Raw genomic sequence first — 26,137 nt, forward strand, 5'->3', positions numbered from 1 at the left:
AATATATATACATGTTGTCATCTGTATATTAGACAATCTCCTACATGGGCTGTTGCTACATATCTTCAATTTGTTTATTATTATTGTTGTGTGATCAGAGGACATCATTGGGCTATGACTTCATCGCTAAAATGATATGGATGGTATCACTCCCCGTTAACTAAGAAATCACTAGGTGCATATATTTGCTTCTGACATGGAGTCTCTTTGTGCTTGACCTTTATGCCATCACTCATCTTCTTAATATTTGCCTTCGAATATCTCATTTTTGCTCCCTGATTTGTTTGGATGTCATCAATGGTACTGGTCTGAAGGTTTGATTTCAAAAAGCTTCAAACTGAGAAACTCCTTTCTATGGAAGTGTTTCATCGGGCACACCAAGAGGAGCTTCAATAATCAATGATTGGAGAGTATTCGGAATAGACTTGGGATCCTTCGCAAACAGTCTTTTGTCTTTTCTTTTTAATGTCTTTGTTTACTTTCCAAGTCCAAAGGGGATTTAAGATGTGTTGATGTTTCTATATCATTGAAGATATCGCTTCCAGAAATTCACAACACAGCAAACTTACACATATACATGGTATCACAAGTATTGTCGTTCATATGTTTTATTATGACTGTAGCATTATTGTGACGGTAACTATCCTTGTATATGGTTGTGTCATTGTTTGTTTGTGGAGTATTAGAACCATTCAAGTAAGTCATAGCTGATAAAATCCATAGCTTTTTTAAAAAAGAACATTGCCTCTGTATAAGATTGCAAAGTATCATGCTTTCATGCTGATGTGGATGTTGACTCTTCCTTCAACTACTTTGAAAAATGAAAAACTCTTGCTCTCTTTTTTTGACTGGTCATCTCTTCTTTGGAAACAGTTGATTTGTGTTGCTGTCATTAAACTTATTTGTTACCTATCAGCCTGTTCTGTATACATCACATGACCAAACTGTTTGATTGCTGCTGGAGTCTATGACACATCAATTGCTTATTCATTTGGATTCCATATTGTGGTTTGGTAATACTTTGTCTAAAACCACAATGTCTTCATCACTGATTGAACACTTACTAACTTTGAATGTCTTTGTATTGTAAGATTGGTATCCATTTCTTCTATATACAATTTGCTGCATATACTAATGTTTATCATTTATATTTATATGTGCTTCTTCTTATGTGAGGTCAACATCTCCCTCGCTTTCTAGCTGTTCTATTGTTACTTTAAATGTATTTCATCATATGTAGCATTATTGCACATAACCATATTCCACTGCATATACTTGAAACCCTCATAATTTGAATCTTTGATTTGACACCAATGCTTATATTTCCATCATGAATCTCCAACATTATTTCTCAAATGGAGACCATAAAAATTGGGCTCCATCAAAACCAAGGTTCAAATCCCCGCCTACGCCAAATACATGTGTTAATGCTGGTTTGGGCCCACCTTGGTGGTTGTGCTAGACATTGCATGTGGCTGGAAGGAGGGTTCCCATGGTCATTGAAGGAAGCAAAGGTGTTGATGCTTCAGTTTGTTCTCGGGGATGGGGTCCTATTGACATGAGTTTTGTTCCACTACAACATACAAAATCAAATACTTAGCATTCCAAGAATGAAACACCAAATCTCCAACTCTCTCTTCAATAAGGATGTTAATATGCTAAACAATGTTCTTGAGTTGTGTAATCAAACTATTATGAAGTACTCGAAAAATATTTGCTTGTTATTAACAGTGATCAAGAGATCAATTTATACAAGAGACTAAACGATGTTTCCTTAAGAAATAATCGTAAAGAATAGAAACATTCTATTCTAAAAACAGAAAACTATATATTAGAAACATTCTAATATTTACAGAAGATTACAATAGATAACCATTAGATACTAAACAGAGATAATAGAAACTATCTATTATCGTAATACCCTCCCTTAATGGTTAAACTATCTAGAGCCCGAAGCTATCAAAAAGTGTAAAAGGCAGATTCTATCTGCTCAAGGTGCTCTGCACTGTTTGCTGTGAGCTGTGAACCAGAGTGCTTAGATAGGGCAGCTAAGCGCTTCCGACATTCAACCTTCATGTGCCCAAATTTGTGGCAATAGTTGCATTTAATGTTTTTCTTTCGAGAGCCTTCTGAATCTGGAACAGAGGATGTATGCTGAGAAGATTGTTGATGGTACTTTGGATAATGCTCCAAAACTTTGCAGATGAGCATAATGCTCCAAAACAAACCGCAAAAAGCCATGATTTCTAGAACACAATCAAAAAAAACCGAACATGATTTTTGGGGTGAAAAATCAATCAAAACCCAACACGATTTTTGTGGTGAAAAATCAATCAAAGCCCAACATGATTTTTGCGGTGAAAAATCAATCAAAGCCCAACATGATTTTTGAGGTAAAAACACAATCAAAACCCAACATGATTTTTGAGGTCAAAAATCAATCAAAACCAAACATTACAAAGCTTCGGTTTTTTTTTTTTTTGAAAAAATGGTAAAACCCAACAGATAATTTTTGAGGAAAAAATTACAAATCCAATAGAGGAATCCCATACAACTTTGCGAATTACAGAATCAGAAATTTTTAAGGGAAAATTTGTAGAAACCCCTAAGAAATTATTTTTTCGGGGAAAAAAATGAAAACCCATCAGAAATTTATTTCTTTGAGAAAATAAAATTATGAAAACCCACCAGAATTTTTAAGGGAGACAAAACCTGAGACTTTGCATGGTAAAGCAGCACATGCAAACAACATGCAAGTACATGCAACCCTCAAAAAGTAGAGCCCCGAAAAATTCAAAGGGTGACCCAGAAGAGAGCTCAAAAAACCCAGAAAGAATCAAGGTATGAAAATCGAGGCACCCAAAAAAAATCGGACAACAATCTAGTTGAGCTCTTGAAAAACCCACCAAGACTCAAAAGTCGGCAGATTCAAATCTCTCATAACGGAAACCCTAGTCGAATTATAGAGAGAATTGGAAGCAAATATGCATGTAAATAATTTCGAAAATCAAAGGCAGATAATTATAATTATTTTTGAAAAAAATTAGAGTATTGGCTCTGATACCATATTACGAAGTAATTGAAAAATATTTCTTTGTTATTAACAGTGATCAAGAGATCAATTTATACAAAAGACTGAACAATGTTTCCTTAAGAAACAATCGTACAGAATAGAAACATTCTATTCTAGAAACAAAAAACTAAATATTAGAAACATTCTAATATTTACAAAAGATTACAATAGATAACCATTAGATACTAAACAGAGATAATAGAAACTATCTATTATCGTAATACAAATGAGAAAACCTCAAGGTTCCTTCATACTCATGGACTTTACTCTGTTTTATGATGTGATATGTTGGTTATCACAAAATGACATATATTATTCAGTCAATGGGTATCAACTTGACTTTAACTTCTTCAAACACTTCCAACTAAATAAAGTACAAAGGAGAAAGGGTTTAGGAATTCTATCCAACTCTAGGAATAAAGACAATGTTGATGATGGAGTGAGCCTCTAACTAGTCCTTGCTTCGTTGTGTCAACTAGCCATAGGAGGGTGCTATCTTCTAAGGATGCGAGAATGGTTTTCACATTTTCAATATTCATGCAAATACCCCATGAAGACACAATCTAAATAAACACTTCCAATAAAAGTTAAACGCTTGCAATTTAGGCTCGGACTAACGTTACAGTGTTACTTAGAATCAACAAGTACCAAAAGCTATAGACACTAGCTCCGCTACTAATCATCATTCAACAATATCTTTCGTTCATCTACTTCTACTTAACATGAAATAAAATCCTAAATGAGGAATAGAAGAAAACATGTAATACTCCAAAACAGCACAAGTAATCCACCATAAAGACCAAAGTAAATCAACAATTACTTTGATAGCATTATGGCAACAATTTCAAAAAGTCTCCTCCTACTCTAATCTTAATCTCTTGTATACTAAATCTTTTCTCTAACTCCTAACAAATGAGAAGGTGTTGGCCTGTCATAGCTATTCTATTAAAATGAAAGGCCAAGATTGATAAATGAATGACCCTAATTAGGGTTTCCAAACTATCATCCAATTACATGAAAGCGTCACTTTGTGGGCCAAAAAGAAAATGTTTTGGAGAACCAATGAGAATATATGTCCACTTGGTATAATATGACTACATGTGGGTGGACATGTCTAATTGGAAAACTTTTATTGTTTGTGGACAAGTGAGAACCACCTCAACATCCTAATCTCATGGACTTAATTAATAACTTTTGATGATGGGAAAATATCTCTTGATAATCAACATTATCAAGTATTCAAGTGTGATAGCATATTCCCAAATTGCTTGATCTTCTCATAAAAATTTCGTCTTCGTTCCTGGAATCTTTCTCATTGTCATGATTTGAACTTGATTGTACTTGCAAACTCGATGTCTTTTTCGATGCATTGACCTTCATCTTCTTGAAGTGATGAAATTGTTGCTAGATCCTTTAAAATGAACCTGACAAGTTGACTGACAATTTCTTTCACTTGTAAATATTGATTTTTCCTTCTCTTTGTTCTTTGCTTTCTTGAACTCCATGATGATCTAGCCTTGACTTTGCACTTTGATAATCCAATTTTTAAAACTCCTCATTTGAAGTCCTCAAGATCGATCATGTAGCATCTACTCGCTCTTTGAATATCTCCTTGCTCCATATTTACCTTGCAAAAACAAAGGACCAATTGCATTAGGCCTACAAAATTGATAAGTATAAACGAAATGAAGGAAACCTCAAAGCTTGCATGATATAAGATTACATCTAGATTAAACTTTCTTTAATAAACCAACTTGATGAAGAATATTTTCTTAAGGTCTGATTTTTAGTTTCCTTCCAGATTTCCCCTTTACTACATGTATGATTTCCTTTGTTTTCAAGTCCAAATTTTGCCTCTACAACCTCCAAATTCTGACTTCTTAGAAAATTATTCAACCTTGCCCTTAAAATCCTCCTAAAATCCCCCTTTAGTCATAAATCACTGCTTTCTAATATGAAAAAGCTTCTTTTTCTCCAAGTAATTTGGTGTTCCCTTTTCCAAGTTTGATCTGCTTGAGGATGATGATTTGATTCGTGAAAGTGGAATTGGATCATCCCTTTATATAGTCAACTCAAAGCCAAGAGTCATGACTCTAGGTTGGGCTGGCTTGCTTCTATTTAGGCCAATAAAGTCTTTTTAAATTAATTTTTTTATTAATCATAAGCAGGACGACCTTGATTGGGGATAGAATTTAAACTCTAAAACACCAAATCATAAGTCATGCAATCTAATTTGAAGCCCAATTAAATCTGGTTGGAATTATAGAGTCAAGATTGTGAATCTCAATAAGGGGTTGGATTCTACCCCTTAATTGTGATTTCTTGACTTTTCTTTCGCCTCCTTCTGCATCATGTGACTTGTCCATTGGTAGCACTATCAAATCTCCTAATTCCCACACTCATTGTCCTAACTCATCAAGGCGAAAATTTAGTACTTGGGATTAACAATCCTAACTGGGGGATGGAATTCTGCCCCTCGGTCAAGAGTTTTGTTAATATTATCACTAATTAAAGTTACCCTCCTCATCTTTATTTCATCCTCCAAGTCTCACCCAAGGTAATATGCATTTGTGATGCAAGAGAATCTTTGGTTCTTGGCAACCTTGCATCAACCAAAAACATTTCTATTTAATTTGTTTTTGTTTGTTCCTATTCTCCCAACCGCAGTGTTTACTGTGGCGTTCCTTTAGATAGGATCATTTTCAGCTGTGGACCTCGTGGCATGTTCCTGGTATCATGTTGAACCTACACTAGGTTCACATCTCGATTTGTTACTTTTCGGTTGAGATCTTGTCGATTCTTGGTAGGATACTCCTATTCTTCACATTTCTCGACTAGATTGTGTTTACTGATCTTGTGAAGGAATTTTTTGATCAGTAAAGCCTCTTGGCGAATGTTCTTAGATCCTTAACCGACATGTCTCTTGAATCGTGTCATTTCAAATGTGCTTGATGGAGTTCTTCATGATTTGGGTCCTGGCCTATATTTTGTAATACAGTTTCCATATCTCGGAGAATGTATCTTTCCTAGCCAACTCAATTATGTGAAGGCTCTATAAATTGATGTAGTTGATCTTTGTTAGGCATGCTAGTTAGAACAAGAGCTCCTGAAGGTTCAATATGAAGGATTGTAAGGATTTCATTCTGTAATTGTGAATATTTGCCTCGAATGTAAGAATGTATATTGCAAACCAATTGTAAATGATTTTTTGATTATCTGAAGGTAGATCTTGCTTTTCTCTCAATTGAATCTTGTTGTTTCCATTATGCGTCTTCATTGCACAAATTGGACTAATCTCTTTTGTCCCTCCTGTTGTGACTTCACCTAGTGGTATCAAGGTGAGTTTTCATTCCTTGAGAAAGTTGATTTCTATTCCAAAGGTTGAGAAACCATAAATTGGTTTGTTGTGAGGCAGTAGGGTGAGGATCTGACCCACAATTGCAAAGGACTTCCACAAGATAGTTTGTGGAAGGAGAGATGCAAATCCAATCATGATAGACATGTTGAAACAAATAGCAGGCAGATTGGATGTTGTGGAAATGACTTAGAGAAGAGGTAGACACATTGACAATGTGAGTGAGGATGAAGACGAAGAAGAACCAATCCTTAGACAAGGAGATAAAAGACTACTGCAAGCCCTAACTGGAGTGAATACAAAACCCCATTTTAATCCACCTAATTATGATGGTAAGTTAGATTCATATGTGTTGCTTGATTCAATCATAAAGATAGAAAAGAACTTTGAATTTGAGGGACAAGTGAAGCATGCATCCCTTTGGTGGGAGCATTTGCAAATCAACAAGGAGAAATTGGGATAATGAGATAGAATGGTGAATAAATTAAAGGCTAAGTTCTTACATGTTGATTACCAAGTAAATTTCTTTACAAAGTTGTAGAAACTATAGCAAAAGGAATCAAGTATGAAGGAGTATACAAGGAATTCTAGAAAATTGGATATCAAATTTGGCCATAGAAATGGTGATGTTGAAAGGGTTGCAAGATATTTGAATGGTATTACAAGATGACATCAGTTTGGTCAAGTTAAAGGGTGTGGAAGAGGCTTATCAATATGCCATGAAAGCTGAAGAAAAGTTGAACAAGAGACATCAATGAAGACAAAGAGGTAGAGATGGAAGATTTCAGCGAGGAAGAACATTTGTTGGAGGAAGATCTTATGGGAATTAGAATTCCTATGGGAATCAAAATAAGGACAAGACAAAATTCAACAAAGAAAGTTCATACCGAAGGAATGACATTGATTTCCAAATACATGGTGGACAAAGTAGCTATATGATAGATGACAGGGAATTCAAGTAAGAGAACAGAGAAAAAAGGTAGATCTGCTTTACTGGAGGAAGAACCTATAGAATCTTTGAACCAACCTAAAGATGGAGAAGCACTAATGTACGAAGAGCCTTATGTTGTGAAGAGATAGATCAAGATCCATTGTAGCGGAAAAGTTTGTTCAAGAGAAGACGTAAAGTTGAAGATAAATGTTGCGAAGTGATCATTGTCAATGGTAGTTCAAATAACCTAGCCTTCGAGGAGTTGGCGGTAGAGTTAAAGTTGCAGAGATTGAGCATTCAAACCCCTACGCGATAGCATGGCTAAAAGATGATCATAAGGTACTAGTAAATGACCCATGTTTGGTGAAACTGAAAATTGGATCTTATCATGATGAAGTTCTTTGTGATATTATGCCTATGAATGTGTCATATCTTGTTGGGTAGACCATGGTAGTATGAGAGACAAGCTCTGATAAGTATGTTATTTTCGCAATTGGGATGAAACAAGTATTGTTGCCTTTAGTAAAGACCCCTGAGAAATAGATTTCTACCAAAGCTTTTTTAGTTAAAGAAATAAAGTTATTGGATTACTTGAGAAAAGAAAATATGTCTTATCCTTTGATCCATAAGAAGTCTAACCTAGACTAATTGATTACCACTTGTGAGGAGTATTAGTAATTGCGTGGACATAATCCCTAGAGCAAGTTTGCCAAACAAAGCAGCACATTGGATGATACCTACAAAGAATGGAGAATTGAATATACAAGTGCAAATATTGTTAAGGGTTTAATTAGAGAGAGTTTGAGCCCTTGTGCAGTACTTGCAACATTAGCACCTAAGAATAATGGAGAGTGGAGAATGTGTATTGATTCAAGAGCCATAAATAGGATCATAGTGAAGCATAGGTTTCCTTTTCCTAGGATGGATTACATAATGGATTGTTTGAGTGGAGCTAAGTATTTCACAAAGATTGATGTAAAAAGTCAATATCATCAAATCAAAATCAAAGGAGGAGATGAGTGAAAGATTACATTCAAGACAAATGAAGGTTTGTATGAGTGGTTAATGATGCCTTTTCGACTGACCATGACCAATGCACCTAGCACTTTCATGAGGTTGACAAATGAGGTATTGAAGAAATTGTTGGGTAAGTTTTTTATTGTTTACCTAGATGACATTTTGATTTTAAGAAAAGAAAAAGAGGATCATTTGTTGCATATTGCAAAGCAAAGATTAAGGGAGGAGAAGTTGTTGATAAACATCAAGAAGTGTTCTTTCATGAAGGAGGAGATGGTGTAGTTGGGATTTGTGATATTTGCCGAGGGATTGAAGATGGACCTTGAGAAGGTTAAAGCAATTGTTGATTGGACTACATCTGGAAGTGTTGCAAAGGTAAGATCATTTCATGGATTGGCTAGTTTCTACCGAAAATTCATTAGGAATTTCAATTCAATTTCTAGTCCTATGACTGAGCCAATGAGAGCAGATAAGAAGGAATTCAAGTGGACAAATGGAGCAAATAAGAGCTAAAGTTGTTAAAACAAAACGTAACTAAAGAACTAGTGTTTACACTACTTGATTTCACGAAATTATTTCAAGTGGAATGTGACGCAAGTGGGAATGCAATTGGAGTAGTGTTGAATCAAGAAGGTAGACCTATTGCTTATTTCAGTGAGAAGTTGAATGATGCAAAGAAAAGGTATTCAGTTTATGACAAGGAATTTTATGCCATAGTTCAAGCCTTGAAGAAGTGGACACACTATCTATTGTGATGTAGAGATAAATTCAACGGAAGCAAAATCAAAAGGAACCAACACCAGAAAGAGATAGATAATAATTGTTCTTCTAATTAATTCATCAAATGAACAATAAATACACTTGCTCTCTTACAAATTTCTTCTTCTCGTAATTTATATCCAAAAGCTTGCCCTAAACCTAAACCTAAACCTAAAAATCTATTCATACTTGCTAAGATGGTCTACGGAACATTTTAGATTATTACAAAATAGGAAGAACAGCTTACAGAATACTCTAGATCAAAATAGAATGGGGAAGAATGACCCCATAATGATCTGTACGAATCCCAATAAAAGATCTTATCATAATGACAAAATTGGGATAAATTCTTCATGCAGAAATCACGTCCAAAATATTTTATGTGGGTGCTCCTGCACCATACTCCCAGGGACAATAGAATCCAAGTCCCTTGGATTGTCCTTCCTCTTTCTTATCTTCCAATTCCTTGGTATTTGTTGTTTGTATTCTTGACTAGTATCCAAATCAACTGTCATATGTGCGTAAACTTTTGCCATATTCAGATAGAACTCTTGCAAACCTACAATGAATGGATTAGATGGAACCTCATTAAATATGACTTCACCAATTTGGGTTATTGTAGGAACTGCTGCGTCCTTTGCTGTAATGTCTTTATGCTGCAATAGCTCCATGCTTGGAGACAAATTCATCACCATTGGAGCCTCCTCTATCCTCTTAGCTTCATCACAAGTCTTCTTCCTTGCTGCTAGTATCCTTTTGATAGGCTAGACCACCTTCTTTCTTAACTTCAAATGCCATTTCTTGGTTGCATTAAGGACCGTCACATCCAGCTCTTTATGAACCGTTTCATCACAATGCTCATCAACCATTTCAACCTCTTTTCTATCTTCGAGAACTTCTGTATCATAAGTTTCATCAAAAACATGTTGTTGCTCACCTTGTATATTTGCATCATTGTGTTCATTTGGTATGTCATCATCAATCTGTTCATGTGGTATAACAGCATCAATGTGATCAGATTGTTCTTTCAACAGACAACTCTTCTCTTCCAATGTCTCCGTACAGGCTTCTGTAATATGAATTGGTTCATGCTCCAAATCTGTATTTTCTTTTTCCATATTTTTCTGCAATTCCTCTTTTAGTCGCACTAAATTTTCTTCGTGCTTTCTCAGTGCCTGCATTAGAAATTCCATTCGTTCTTTTATCTCTTGATCTATTATGGCTTCCTCTTCTCTTTTCTTCGTTTTCTCTTGCGCTCTTTTCCTTGCTTCTTCCTTCTTCTTGTTCTGAAAATACCAATATGAAACCCATGCATCGAATAGTATCTTCTGATCATGAGATAAATCTCCTCTAGGTTCTCTCCACTCAACCTAGTCTTTTGGCCACACTTACAAGTTCTTTCCTCAACCTATCACAAAATCCAAAAGCTTTCCCCAAGCTTTTCCCAAGCACCTTAGGAGCTTTCCCCAAGCTCTGATACCAAAAATGATGCAGAGATAAATTCAACGGAAGCCAAATCAAAAGGAACCAACACCAGAAAGAGATAGATAATAATTGTTCTTCTAATCAATTCATCAAATGAACAGTAAATACACTTGCTCTCCTACAAATTTCTTCTTCCCGTAATTTCATATCCAAAAACTTGCCCTAAACCTAAACCTAAACCTAAAACTCTATTTATACTTGCTAAGACAGTCTACAGAACATTCTAGATTATTACAAAATAGGAAGAACAGCTTACAGAATACTCTAGATCAAAATAGAATGGGGAAGAATGACCACATAATGATTTGTACGAATCCCAATAACATACCTTATCATAATGACAAAATTGGGATAAATTCTTCATGCAGAAATCACGTCCAAAATATTTTATGTGGGTGCTCCTACACCATATTGCCTAAAGAGTTTGTGTTGTACATTGATCATCAAGCATTACAATGTTTGAACAGAAAAGGTAAGTTGAATCAGAGTCACATGAGATGGCTAGAATTCTTGTAGAGATATACATTTGTGTTGAAGCATTGGAGTGATAAATCAATTAGAGTTGTTGATGCCTTATGTAGGAGAAGGAATTTGTTGATAGAAATGAGAGTTTAAAGTGTTGAGATTTAATGAATTGAAGACCTCGTTTGAAAAAGACCCTGATTTTGCAAAACCTTGGAAAGCTTGCAAAGAACCTGTTGCAGCAGACTAAAGCAAGTGGTTAGATTATTTCAATTTGGATGGTATGTTATTCAAAGGAACTCAATTTGTTCACCTAGGAGTTCAACGAGGAATAATCTGATTAAGGCAAATAATTGTGGAGGATCAGTTGGACAATTGGCGAGAAAACAATGGCTTTGGTAAGTGAAAATTATTTTTGGCCTCAAATTCATAAGGATGTTAGAAAATTTGTGGAGTTTATCAAGTTGCTAAGGGATGTAGTTAGAATGTGGGATTGTATACACCTTTGATAGCACCAACTAGACCTTAGGAAGACACTAGCATGGATTTCATACTTGGATTGCCCAAGACACCAAGAGGTAATGATTCTATATTTGTGGCCATGGATGGATTTTCCAAGATGTCTCATTTCATACTTTGTAAGAAGACTACAGAAGCAGTGCATGTAGATGATTTGTTTTTTATAGTAGTTGTGAGATTACATGGGTTGTGAGATTACATGGGTTACCTAGAAGCATAATTTCAGATAGAAATAGCAAGTTTGTTGGTTACTTTTGGAGGACACTTTGGAGAAAGATAAGTACTGAGTTGAAGTTTAGTTCTTCATTTCATCCACAAATAGATGGACAAATAGACATAGTAAATAAAAGTTTAGGGAACTTGTTAAAAAATTTGACTGGGGAGAAGACTGAGAAATGGGATTTAGTACTAGCTTAGGCAGAGTTTGAATATAATAATTCAGTGAAGAGGAGTATAAGGAAGGCACCACTTGAGATTGTAACGAGCATGATACTTAAAGGACTATCAGAATTAAGGTATATCAATCATAAAGTGAAGAGATGTGTAGAAGGAGATGAGTTTGAAGAGCACACGAAGGCATCACATGTTCTGGTGAAAGAACATTTGGAAAACATGAAACAGGAATACAAAGAGAGAGTTGATGAAAAGAGGAGACATAAGTAATTTCAAGTAGGAGATGAAGTGATGCTATATTAGAGGAAAGGTAGATTTCTTGTTGAGACATATAACAAGTTGAAGATGAGGAAGTTTGGACCATGTAAGATTTTAAGGAGATCTGATTCAGGGAATGCATATGAAATGAAATTACCAGAGGACAGGCATATCGTGTATATTCAATGTTACAGACTATATGAGTATCACGAGATAGTTTTTAGTTAAAATGATGGATCAGATTTGGAGCACACTATCATAAGCAAACAGAAGAGGTATAAGGGATCTTGGGAAGCAAAATTGGTAGAAGCACTAGAAGGTAAGCAATACAAAGAGTATCTTGTCAAATGAAAGGACAGTCCTGTGAAAGAATCTTCATGGATTTCTTAGAGTCTAGGGTTGATCATCTCGATTTTCCTATAGCCCCAACAAAGTGAGAGGTTCACTTTCCAATAACCTCGAGTGTCTAATGCAGGAGCATCAAGGGTTCTAGGCAATCTTGCATCAACCAAAAACATTTCTTTTCAATTTATTCTTTTTTGTTCCTGTCCAACCAGTCGCAGTGTTTGTTGTGGCATTCCTTCAAATTGGATCATTTTCAGTTGTGTACCCTGTGACATGTTCTTGGCATCATGTTGAACCTACACCTAGGTTTGCATCTCGATCTGTTACTCCTCAGTTGAGATCTTGCGGATTTTGGGTGAGATATTCATATTCTTCACATTTCTCAACTAGTTTGTGTTTTTCGATCTCACAAAAGACTTTCCTAATTGACAGAGCTTCTTGGCGCATATCACAATGTTCTTAGATCCTTGGCCAACATCTATCTTGGATTATATGTCATTTCAAACATGCTTGATGCTGAATTTCCAGAAACTCTAGCAGCAATATGACTTCATCAACAAATTACATAAATTTAGCAGTAGTAGTTCAACTTTGTCAACATCATTTAATTCTACCAATAGCACTTCATCAACATCAGCTTTTGTTACAACCACTTTATCAACATGTTTCATCCAACAAATGTTCTCTAATTTCACATTAAATTTTCCTACATTCTCCACATTGGTTTTATATGTTTATATCTACAACTTTAACCTCAAATCTAAATGTATTATGTTTCCTAATCCTTTAATCATCACAATTGCCAACTATTCTTCTAACCTACAAAACTAAATTTAAACTTTCTTCTCATTTATTAACACTCGTGTAATAATGCTTCAGTTCCATGTGTTTTATCCTTCCGTGAAATATTCAATTCTTACTTAATTGTATTGCTAAAACATTGTCACAAAATCTTAATGTTCCACAAGTACACATCCCCCTCCAAACTCTCCTCGTTTCAAAGATGTTCAAGGAACTCTATGAAATCTCATAATCGACCTTGGAACTTCCAAGTGTCCCCCCATGGTAAGAAAATTAATAGTTCAATATTTTAAAAAAATCAAAAAAAAAGCGTTTCAATTTGTGTGCCAAAAACCCTAACCGTGATGACCTATGGGCTCTATGCAAACCCAAAGCACTCACAAAAAAACTTATAAACAAGAATATAAATTCTAAGACTAAATTCAAATTACCCCTAAGTTTTACAATTAGTAAGGACTTGGTGTTGCAAAACAAAAGTGATAAATTTGTGAAAACGAGATTAACCATGAAGATTTGTGTGCTTCTAAAGGCCTTAATGTGTGCTTCGTGACAAGGGATCTACTCCTTTACCTATCTCCGCTAATGTACTCGTTAAGATTAAGGCAATGGAAGCTCATTGGTGGGGTAGTTTTTGTGCTTAGTTTAGTAAAGTAATGTCAAAGGTTTTGATACTATATGCAAAATCTGGCCAATCTTGGGCCTTTTTATATTATGTAATTTGCTTTTCAGTATAAAGAAAATATATATAGGTCTTGACCTTTTTTTCAAAGACAATTATTTAGCCATGTATCAAACATATTATACTTCCAAAAACTTTTCTATTTTCCTTCGTCTACTTGTAGTGATCCATCTTCTCTCAATAGTTCTTCTCCACATGCAATTAGTGCATCCACTCTTTCACAATCTAGCATATTAAACTTCAAAGGCATAGCTTGCACATATGTAGCTTATCAAATAAAGATCTTACCATGAGATTGGCATGCCCCTATACAAAGAAAATATTGCACCAAACTTGAATTTGTCATTTCAAATTCCTTCATCATTGCCTCTTTCTTCATCTTGTTTCAACTTTTTTTATGAGATAGATCATCAAAATATTGACATACATGAATTATTTCATAGCTTTCCTTCTTCAAATATATGTAGCCTTATTCTTCCTTCTCACATGTCCATTTCCTAGGAACCAAATATAACTTATTTGAATACCATGTTCTTAATACTTGTTTCAAAAAATACCTCACTTTCTTCTACTTCTAAACATATCCATCTTTACCTTCTTCCTCAAATTCTTGTGGATAATCCACATATACTTCCTCTTCAATGTATTCATGCAAAAATGATTCTATCTTATTATACTTTCCATCCTACTAATGATAACATCAATCTTATAGTGTCATGATTTGCTACAACTGTGTATGATTCTTCATAGTCCATGTCATATTATTGAAGTTTTTTTTTTCAGTCAATCTAACGTCAAAGATTTTCAATTGTACCATCAATTTTGTACTTTATATTGCAAAAACATACAATTCCTCTCACTTCTTTGTTTTTAGTGACTTTAAAGCTCTCAAATTTTGTTTATTCCTATATCATTAATCTCTTCTTCCTTCATCATCTCTTGACTTATTATTTCTGTCTTTCTTTCTTTTCATTCTTCAAGTGATCAACATAGACTCGTCCTTCAACAAATATAGCATTTCTTGAATAAATGATTTTCCCACCTTGAGGATAATAAAACTTGTAGGCTTTGGTTTTAACACTATAGTCTATGAATATGCATGCTTCACTCCTTGCATCTAATTTATATCTTTTCCAAATATCTATTTGAACATAAGCTAAGCAACCAAACACTTTCAAGTGTGCTGCTATAGGCTTTCTCCTATATCAAACTTCATATAATGTCATATTTCTAGTCTCCTATGAATATGCATGCTTCACTCTTTGCATCTAATTTATATCTTTTCCAAATATCACCTCATCTCTAGAAATAGTTCAATTTGTTGATGTTTGATAACTTTGGTCGGATAAACCTATATATAATTTATATGTGTGTGTGTGTGTTCTTTATATTGAGATATGAGGTCATTGTTATATATATATATATATGAGATTAAATTTGTTATTATTATTAATTATCTGATTAATGAATAGACATGTCCCATGAAGGGACATGTCTATTCATGGCCTATTCTCTCTATATATAAATCTAAGAGGATGTTGCATTTGGAACACACATACCTTGAATAGGCAGTGCCATTACATTTGCAGCATTGATCTCTGGAATTTAACATGGTATCAGAGCCAAACTGCAAATGTAAACAAGTATTTGAATAATGGAAGCTTGCAAACATGGTGTGAAATTAGGTCAAAACAGAGAGGAGGATGGTGACAAATTTGGAACAATATGTAAACACATGTGCAAAACATGGAGGGAATTATATACTAAGCAGATAGAATGCGAACAATGGAAGAACAGAACGAAGTCCCAGACATAGAAATGATGATCAGCCAACATCTTTTATCAAACATTGTCCTTCCCTTCTCAGCATATGTTGACATAATGGATTGGTGGGTATATTATGGCAAAACTCAACAGTTATTCAAAAATAGCTATTCATCATGGGGCAGACAGATCATGTACTAAGGAGATGTAACATGGCCAATACTAAATGCTCACAGCCTGCAAATTTTGTTAGATAAGAGAACAACAACTATAGTTTTTACCGATGAATATGGAATTGTGAAACTTATGTTGTTGAGTTGCTAACGAAGTCAAAGTATCGATCATAAGTGTTAGCCCATACTAGTAATATCATTTCTATTCTAAAACCATTAGTATCGACATGTGATTGAGCCATAGTATTACCTTATTGTCACGAGGGAAAGGAGAAAGGCAGCGTAACTTGCATTTTGATCATTGCCTAAGGTAATAAGACAAATCTTGTACGGGAAGGAGATATTATCCATCATACAAATTGACCTATGATTAAATGTTTATAGTTTAGGATCATCGTATAGATCAAACTTAGAAAGAGATATGGGCATTGAAAGTAGGAAGACAACGAACAAACCTACTCTTAAAATGTCATGGAAAGGAAGTTGTACATATCTACGAAGGTCCTTAACCAGCAGCGGCAAAATTCCCCACATATAAGTTACGGGTTGAAACATATGGTAACCAGAGTCTTACGGAAAAGACCAACCTGTATCAAAGGCTAAGAAGAACGAAGATTAAATGTTATACCTGAAAGCTCGGGGAAGATATTAAGAGGACTCACGAGAAAGACATGGATAGTCATTGATGATAAAGATTAGTTAATAAAACTTCTTGAAAAGTTTGAAGTCAATCTTGAATGTCGAACACATAAGCATCAAAATCGTACATAAAGGATCTATGTGCCTTGATCTTTTCCTCCAAGAATGTTATTGCAGGAAGAGGGAGATTGAGATTCAGGGGGAGCCTGACATTACATTAAAGGCAACCTTGAAAGAGAGGGAGCGGACAAAGGATGTGATTCAGTCAACCTTTGGTGATCTCAGTCTCATTGATTCAGAGGGAGTAAACCATGTTCAAATGGATTCTCCAATGATCAATAAATTGTAGCAATCAAGAGGACTGTGATTCATGAATATACCTCGTGCCTATGTGATTTTAATAGGCCTACCCTGTGTGTACATCATGAGGAAGTGACAACTTCCAAATGATGTCACTTGTATTTGCAGAAGTTATTGTAAGGTGACGATCTTACAATAACTTGTATTATGAGATCAAACAAATTGAGTATATGGTGAATGTCTTGCATCTCAACACTATGGAAGGTCGTTACCCAAAGAGTACTTGGCGAATATTGTTGATATTATGCAAGGCTAATACTCTTGATATCAGATGTGATATCAAAACCTTTTGAGTACTTGGTGAATATCATTGATATTCTAGGAGGCCAATACTCTTGATATCAGATGTGATATCAAAACCTTTTGAGTACTTGGTGAATATCATTAATGTTCTGGGAGGCCAATACTCTTGATATCAAATGTGATATCAAACCTTATTTGGGTACTTGGTGAATATCATATGTTGATATTGTGGAAGAACAATACTCATGATATCAAATGCGATATCAAATGGTGGAAATCTTCTGAGATATCCTTAAAATTGTTATTTGTAATATTATGTTGAAGTAATATTTATTCTTATGTGTTTATTCTTCTAAGCTAAGATGGAGTGTTGATGTTTGATAGAGTAAGATAAACCTATATATATATTATATATGAGATATAATTTATATGTGTGTGTGTGTGTGTGTTCTTTATATTGAGATATGAGGTCATTGTTATACATAATTACATCGCCCTGTGAGACGGGGGGACGGTGGGATGGGGGGACAAGTTTCCAAGACGAGGGGACAAAGGGGCCTTGATTTGGGGCCGGCGGGGGGGCAATGACGGGGGACGAGGGGGTGGCGGGGGGAGCAGGGGTGTATATAGTTATACTATACATATGGTACTTAAAATGCTATTTATGAAAAGATGTACTACAATTATACAATATAAGATATAAAGATGTAAAAAACTTAAACATTGAACATTGCATTGAAGTTTTGAATTGGAACATCATGATTCATGATCGAATGACAAACAATGAACACTGAACATCAGCAAATGAAAGAGTGTCAAATTATATAATTTTAAATTTATAATATATATCAGTCTTTAGATATAGAAATGCAAATGTGAATAAAAATAAAGAATAGAAGGCTTTTGAACAAAGGAGGAGGAAGGAATGGGCCCCACATCCCATTATAACAAAAATAGAACCAAAAATTTATTTAATTAATGCCTTATTTTTATTTATTTTTAATGTCCCCCATCTTGTTGCCGCAGGAGACGTCCCAACAACCCCCCTCACGTCCCCCTGCACCCATAGGGAACATGGAGACATCTTGCCGTCTACGGCGGAGGTGGCGCTGCCCGAGATGCTATCCCCCGTCTCGGGTGCGGCCCGATTTTGGTGGGGGGACGCGTCCCCGTGTTACACTGTTGTTATATGAGAAAAATTTATATATATATATGAGATTAAATTTGTTAGGAACATGTCTATTCATCGTCCATTCTCTCTATATATAAATCTAAGAGGATGTTGCATTTGGAATACACATACCTTGAATAGGCAGTGCCATTACATTTGCAGCATCGATCTCTGGAATTTAACACAACTGTATTTTCAAAATGTATGGATTCATTTTGGATCTCCATTCGCCATCATCTCTAATGAAACCCCCATGTTTTTGAGACACTCCTACATGGCAATTTGGTCATTGACGGGCACAATGTTGATCTACTTCCTTCAGTAAAAGGATTAATATTGCACCTTCTTCAAATGTACTACTTCAAGAAGTACACATGGGATGGAAGCCTACTTTTCATTAAGCACAACTATGGAAAAGGTTTTCCCAACTCTACAAACCACAACCCTTTCCATGTTACTCCAATTTCAACTTCTATAATTGAATGACAGGGCTTATCCCGTGCTACTATCCTTAGCATCAATTACTCTTATCTTAAGACAAAGTTGACAAAGCCGTCAAATTCATCACACAAATTAAACAAATATAGCAATATATGCAAACCATTCTATAGAACATAACTACAAAGTACAGGCAGCACCACAAGCTTGTCCAGTGCATTGTGAGCCCTATAACATCACCAAGTAAGTAGGATTAGACACCACCTTTGAGCTCAATCTTCCTGCCTAGCTTGTTGTGCAGCTTGTTTTCAACTCAAAACTCTCACGCCATCACTAGCCACCTCTATTGAAATCTACAATGCTGCAAAGGCTCTAATTTCAATTGAACTCAATCCTCTATGTGCCAGCCCAAGCAATAGTAACCAGATCATCAACAATCAACATCTAAGTTTGCCAACAAGAGACACCCTCTTCCTAATAATGGAAGCACAACAAGTTCCTTCCAAAGGACAGGGGTAGACAAAAGTGCAAATTGCTCAGAAATCTCCACGTCTCATTCTGCAATTGGACACAATGGGTATTAATGCTTCTCAAGGGTTTGGAGGACTCGGGGATACACAACTCTGTCTGTACTGAGACAAGCCCTCTGTTGCTCTGTCAACAACACAATCATCACCTACAGAACACATCAGAGCAACACGGCAATGTAATTCTTCTAAACATTTGCCACACACGTCCAGTGGCACCTGTCCTGACATAGTTGCTAAGTACAAACAGTTGCAGTGACATAGATCAGGGGAATAGATTAGGCAACAATATGTACAACATCTCAGATTGTATCTCTTGGATAATAATACTGTGCATTGCAGTTAAAGTTTAACATCTAACTTATTCTGTTATTTGTTTTCCCCTCATCTTCTCCAGCCTGGCATAATTCTCAGCCTCTGTCATTCATAATTACGCTTCTGCTAACATTTAATCCACTCAATGTGCATGTCCTCCAGGCAGTATCCTTGACCCCAAATCAAACAGGGGTACAACAAATTTGCAGCATCTGCTCAAATGTTTGAAGAGTTTTTCCCCATACAGTAACTTTGGTGCAGTAATGTTTTCAGATAGAATTTAACTGATGATTTTGCTTGCAAAAACTTGAAAAATTGTTGCAGGAGGCTTGAATGTTGTGTGGAGAGATTAAGAAACCTAAACTAAGCACTGTTCCCATGCAAGTGGGTGCACAATAATTTTCTCAGTGGGTGGTGCTGAAAATAAAATTAGCTGGATGCATTAAAGGGTACTCATGAAACATAAAACTTCTATCTGACAACTGCAATGTCCCAGATCCCGTATTCATTAAAAATTACCACACATAAACCTTCCATTTGGGGACAAAATCCTCTAATTCTCAATGGGGTGGCTGCACAGCTGAAGCCTCCTCTCCAGTGACCCTGCAGAGTTTCCTACCAAAAAAGCATAACCACTAATTTGTCAGAATGACAGAAAGAAAAACTAAATAGCTGTTTACATAATTTGATGAGGCCACCTCTGGATGAAAAACATAGGAGTTCCAGACCTCTCCATGAGACCAAATTCTTTGTAAGGTTTGACATCCCCGACTTGTTTTACATATTTTCACAAATTCTTTGTAATGTGCATGCAAAAGAAACCAAAATATCCTACACATTCAACAACTTCATCATTCAGCTAGGAAACCTAATAAATTAAGAATCGGTGCAAAGAAACATTTACTCGTGTTTTAGTTTCAGCTACAGCACGGAAATAATAGTTCAAGCTTTTGAAAGAAACTAAATAATAATAATGGTTGAATATGATTTGTGGAGAATAAATTATATAATCCAGTTACATGTAATTCATAATTTGGATTGACAGTCTTTTGGTAAGTAGAGTAATCAATGAGTTGAATAGTAATCAACCAACACTTCTAAATGTTTTTGGTCTAAAACCTCTTTACTGCAGAGGTATCCTGCACTAGTGAATTAATAAATGACTAATTATAATTGAAAAAGCCCATAACTTGGAGCCCACCCTATGTGAGGTTGTAAAACATTGAAATGTAGGTCCATGAGTTAATACAGTATTGTAGCAGCAAAAGTTCAACCCTGCAGCCGCAATATTACCTCCCAAACCATCAGTGTCAAACCTTCTGACTATAATATTAATTTATTAAACAACTTAAGTGTCACATAGCTAGGGAAACGAGCAAAGAATAATAAACAAAAATAATATGCATGCTTTATTACTTAGGATTTCATGCCATCCAAAATGGCTTAACAGCACCTAAAGATTTCATGACACAAAATAATAACAATAGTTGAATGGAATGCACTCGAGTAATAAATGCACGTGCCCTTTTGAGAGACAAGAAAAAATATTAAAACTAAATAAAAGACCTACTCCAACATGCTGGGCAATGCCAGGTGGAAGTGTTTCACAACATAGACAAGAGAGATTTCCCTGCATCGTGGAAGTTAAACCAGATGTTACCCCAAATTACAGGTAGATGGATGATAGCCAGATAAGAGTGCGAAAAGAGAATTTGACTATTTTGCAACACGGGTAGAAATAGAACAGCATTTTGTCATGGAATGCTCAGCGCACAATGACATCTGCAATAGTTATCAGGACATTCTGAAAACTGATAATTTGAGCACACTGTCTGCGGAAATCAAGTTGGATAAAACAATAAATTCATTGATCAAAATTCATTTGCCGAAGGCCAGATCTAAAGATGAGATTACAAACTGTATAAGGCCTTGGTGTCTTGTTTTTGTGGAGTGTGCTCTTTTTGGGTTCCATAAGCTGCTTTGGCGTCATGGACATTATTAAATTTTTCATTCATTCTTTCAAAGCATATTTTGACATTAATTATTATTAGCTTTATCCTTTTTTGTGTTTAGTGCCAAGATATACTGAAAATGAAGACTGATCAGGAGCAGGTTGTTTAGAAAATTGTCTGTGGGAGTCCTGAGCCTGGGTTCTGCCAAAGCCATCAAACCATGAGAGCTTGTGGAAGTCAGCATCTATATTTTTTTAGTATTCTATTTGGCAAATTTTCTTGTGCACCACAAATGATGAGGACTAATTTTGAGCTATCGACATTTTTACTTTACATTTAATATTCACTCACCCTTGCGGAACTGCTTTCCTCATTATCTCCCATGGGATTGAATTTCTTGCTATAATACATTTTTTAATGCATGTTCTGTTTCGTCCATTAAGGGTTAAATGCTTTGAAAACATCCAGGCTATCATAATGGAAAACAAGGTTCAGCACTCAGTAGACATAAAAATAATTGTGATTGCGTAAACTACAGCATCCAAATTTCAGTGTGAATTCATATGCTTGATAAAAGCTGCTAAGTGGTTCGCAATTCATTTCTTGAAAAGAGATGCCTCGACTGATAACAAACAAGCCAAAGGCCAAAACAATTAAGCAACAGACGAAGCTAAAATAAAACCAAAAAAGAGCATATCATGCGATGACCTCTCTTTCGAGTTAAGCAATTCAACAAAATAATTCCACAACCTATCTGCTAGGGTTTATACCGCAAAAGAAAACAAGATTCTAGAAAATAAAATGAAGCAAGCAGCACACATACCAGCGATCCTTTCCCTGATTGCTTTAGCTGACAAGACTGATAACCTGAAAATTCGTGAAAGAGATTATAAACCTCTCGATACTTGACGTCGTGTGGAAGACCGGCAATGAAGAGGGTCCGAACTTGGTCGTGGTATGGCTGTGGCAGCGCCTGCGGCTGCGGCTGTACATAGTGTGTATAGTGTGACTGAGGCTGCGGATGAGGGGCGTAGTATGTAGGTGGGTGAAATTGCTGTTCCGAAGGAAATGCATGGTGATAGAATGGAGCAGGCGCTGGTGGGTATGCTGCCATTTTCTTGTTCTGGTTATGCAGATTTAATGTTTGAAAGGAAATTTTAGAGGGTGAGTTGCAAATGTGTCACGGAATCCCTGCTGCTTTTTTAAAGCAAAAGATTTTCTTTATTGTTTTTTTATGCCGATAGATGCGGCTAGGTACTGGAATTTGAGAGTGTCGGGGACCTTTTTCAATTATAGTTTACAATTTTTAAATTTGTTGGATCATAAAATACAAGTAATCATATTTTTTTTGGTTTATTGTAATAAGTGTTAAGTGTGTATTTTTGCGGTAGGCATTATACTTTTAGTTTTGAATTGTGATTTTTAATCTCTGTTTTATATAAGGCAAAGAACTAATGTTCCAATAAACTTCAGGTGACGGTATTAATTTTGATAGCAAAAACATATTGTTCCAAGTTAAGGTTTTAAACAGAATATTTTTTAATTCATTTTATAATATTTAATTTTTGAATTTTGATTGGCCCAAAGCCAATTTCTTAGGGAAAATTCTAATTTTTGAGAATCAAAAAATCAAAAAAAATCAAAAAAGATTAACCATAACATACGAGTTCAAAAATGTCTTTGCATTTATTGTATGGTTGCATTTGCTTTAACACTTATGATTTATTAGTTCTGCCAAGGTAGGAATACTTATGCATTCATGTTAATCCAAATATGATATTAACACTAACCAATCAAAGAATTTAAAATATTATATGAAATTTCAAATGTTTATATCTTTTTCTAGTATTTCATTATTTTATAAATCACATTTTTAATCCATTCTATTGGTCCATACTATTTTTGGTGAGGGAGAAAACTAATTTTTTTCAACAAAAAATACAAATATTTTATAACAACTTCATCTTTCATTAATGAATGTATTAATTATAACTTTATCTTTTCCACATTTGTGACAAGTTGATAAGATTTTATTTTTTCAATCATTTTATCAATATTAATTATCACAATCTATTAAATATTTTTTATTTCTTATTTTAAATATATTTATTATTAGTTTTACATTGATATTTATTTTTGACTATTTGATATAACCTGTTCCTAAAACTTCATGTAATGCGTAATTTCAAATATATATATATATATAACACTAATAAATATGTCTTTTTAATTTAATTTCAATATGTTATATCTTTGTATTTGAATTTCTAATTTTTTTTAAACTTTGTTTTTTTAATAAAAGTAGTTAAATTATTACTATTATTTTACTTTTATAAAAATAAATTAAACAATATTATTTTTTAATTATATTTTATAATAGTATTTGTAATATGTATAATTGATAAGTGTTACAATTTTTAAATTATATTATTTATTATTATTGGTATTTTTTATTTAAACAATTTATCATTTAGTTTGAATACATTTAAAACTTAAATATATATTTTAATATTAAATTAATAATTATATTTTATATCAAAAAACATACTAAAGAAATAATCACAAAATAGAAATAATTCAATTTTAAAAGATATATAAATTATTGTTAGGTTTTTAAAAACTATGTATTAAAATTAAATAGTTATATTTTATTTCTTATTTATTACATCATATTTATTCATCGACATCAAATTTATATGTATTACATCTATTTATTATTTACAAATGTACATATTAAATTATATAGATATTATTCATAATTAAAAATTACTTAATTTTATGAAAATTTTGGAAATACAAAACATTAAATAGTAAACCTTCTCTAATTGTGTAAAATTAAACAATTAGTTTTACTTATAAAATATTTTTATATTTCAATACATTTTATTTTTTCTTATAAAAATGTGAGTTTTAATATAAAAATTAAATTCTTAGTTCCATTAATTAAAATATAATATATTTTAATTCTTTATTATAACCATGATTTTATTTTGACTATTTGTTGTATTAAGAAAAAATAATTATATTTAATTCTCTCTCTCACACACAACTTATGTTGATATCACTCTATCTTACTATTTTATCTCTCTTCCTCTTCCTCCTCTATATTCTCTATCCTTTTTTCCTCTGAATATATGTTTATGTTGTTATTGTTGTATACTATTATTTATCTCTATCTATATCTCTATCCTAGTTTTTGTCCAGTGCTAATGATTAAAAATAGTGTGAGTTCCATTTGATAATCAAGATGAGAATAATACATAGTTGGGGGAGTTATTTCAACTACTTATGGTTGTCTAGTAGCATGCATGGTATGCTTAAACATACAATGTGATACTCCAAATGCTTCATCACTTCTTCAAGTTCTATAATTCAAATATTGGTATGGATATCTTTCCTCATTGCACATAATTTAAGTTGTCAGTATAGAAGGTGCAAATTTGTCTAAAGCGTATGTATTGATCGTAGTATGATATTAAGTACTTAGTGCCATATTGGAGACTTTGGCCTCTTATTCTTGGGCTTAAATGCCCAAAGATATAATAATATAGAATGAGAACTTAACAACAAAATATGAGCCATCCTATCATATCACAAGCGCATTTCTAAGACGAGAATTTAACAACAAAATATGAGCAATCCTATCAGATCACAAGTGCATTTTTCGGCAAAAATTAATGCATTCATAATGTTAATTTACATTCTCACTCATCTACACCTCTAGAACCATTATGCATTAGGCAGGAACTATGATGCATTGCGTCTCTTGTTTAAACTTGCTTTTTCCCAAATAACTTTTCTCAATCCGTCTTTTTATTTTAATAGTAAGTTTTTTTAAGTTGTTATATTAAAGTTTATATACATGTCCAAAAATATTTTCATGTTTTTATTTTAATAGTAAGTTTTTATTTTTTAAAGTGAGTTTTTAATATATATTTAAAACTTATTAACTTATACATGTTGGACGTAATTGTATAAACAATGGTAAAATAAACAAATTTTATAAAAACATAAAATTATTTATTTTTTTAAACTATTATTTGATTATAGGCAATTATCTTGAATTTTATTTATTCATGTTATTTTCTTGTATAGACAACAACAAAAAATCATTTCCTTGCCCGTTATTTCCCCATCATTTTCATTTTCCTTTACTTTTTAAATATGATATTTTTGTAAATGTAAATTAAAGCTTCCATATATTTAGGCTTCCTTTATATATCATATATAATTGATATATAAATATATTTAATATTACATTTTATTAATTTACCTCGATTATATAGATCTAACCTCTAAGAATGAAAATTTAAAACTTGGGGTCGCTTGGTTGCTGGAATTCAACCAGAATATGAATTGAAATTTTGAATTTGTTTTTTATTCTCCATTTGGTGCATCAAATTAGAATTAGGAATAGGAATATATATTCCTTTTTTAGCCCCAAAATGAGCATTTTTCCATTCTCAAAAATACTTGTT

At 33.9% G+C, this 26,137-nt stretch overlaps 1 protein-coding gene across 1 annotated transcript in view; it reads right to left on the bottom strand.

Moving 5' to 3' along the window:
• LOC149538026 (RNA-binding (RRM/RBD/RNP motifs) family protein) overlaps window positions 1-22,959 on the bottom strand; it is a 100,545-nt gene extending 77,586 nt beyond the window's left edge. Inside the window, exon 1 of the mRNA XM_089799423.1 lies at window positions 22,483-22,959. Within this exon, the coding sequence (XP_089655549.1) occupies window positions 22,483-22,773 (291 nt within the window). The 5' untranslated portion in view covers window positions 22,774-22,959. The remainder of the gene's footprint in view (window positions 1-22,482) is intronic.
• Window positions 22,960-26,137: the final 3,178 nt, after the last annotated feature.

The sequence above is a fragment of the Cupressus sempervirens genome, chromosome 9 (genome assembly GCF_028749045.1).
Source record: "Cupressus sempervirens isolate cs-2001-9-10 chromosome 9, ASM2874904v1, whole genome shotgun sequence".
Classification (NCBI taxonomy): domain Eukaryota; kingdom Viridiplantae; phylum Streptophyta; class Pinopsida; order Cupressales; family Cupressaceae; genus Cupressus; species Cupressus sempervirens.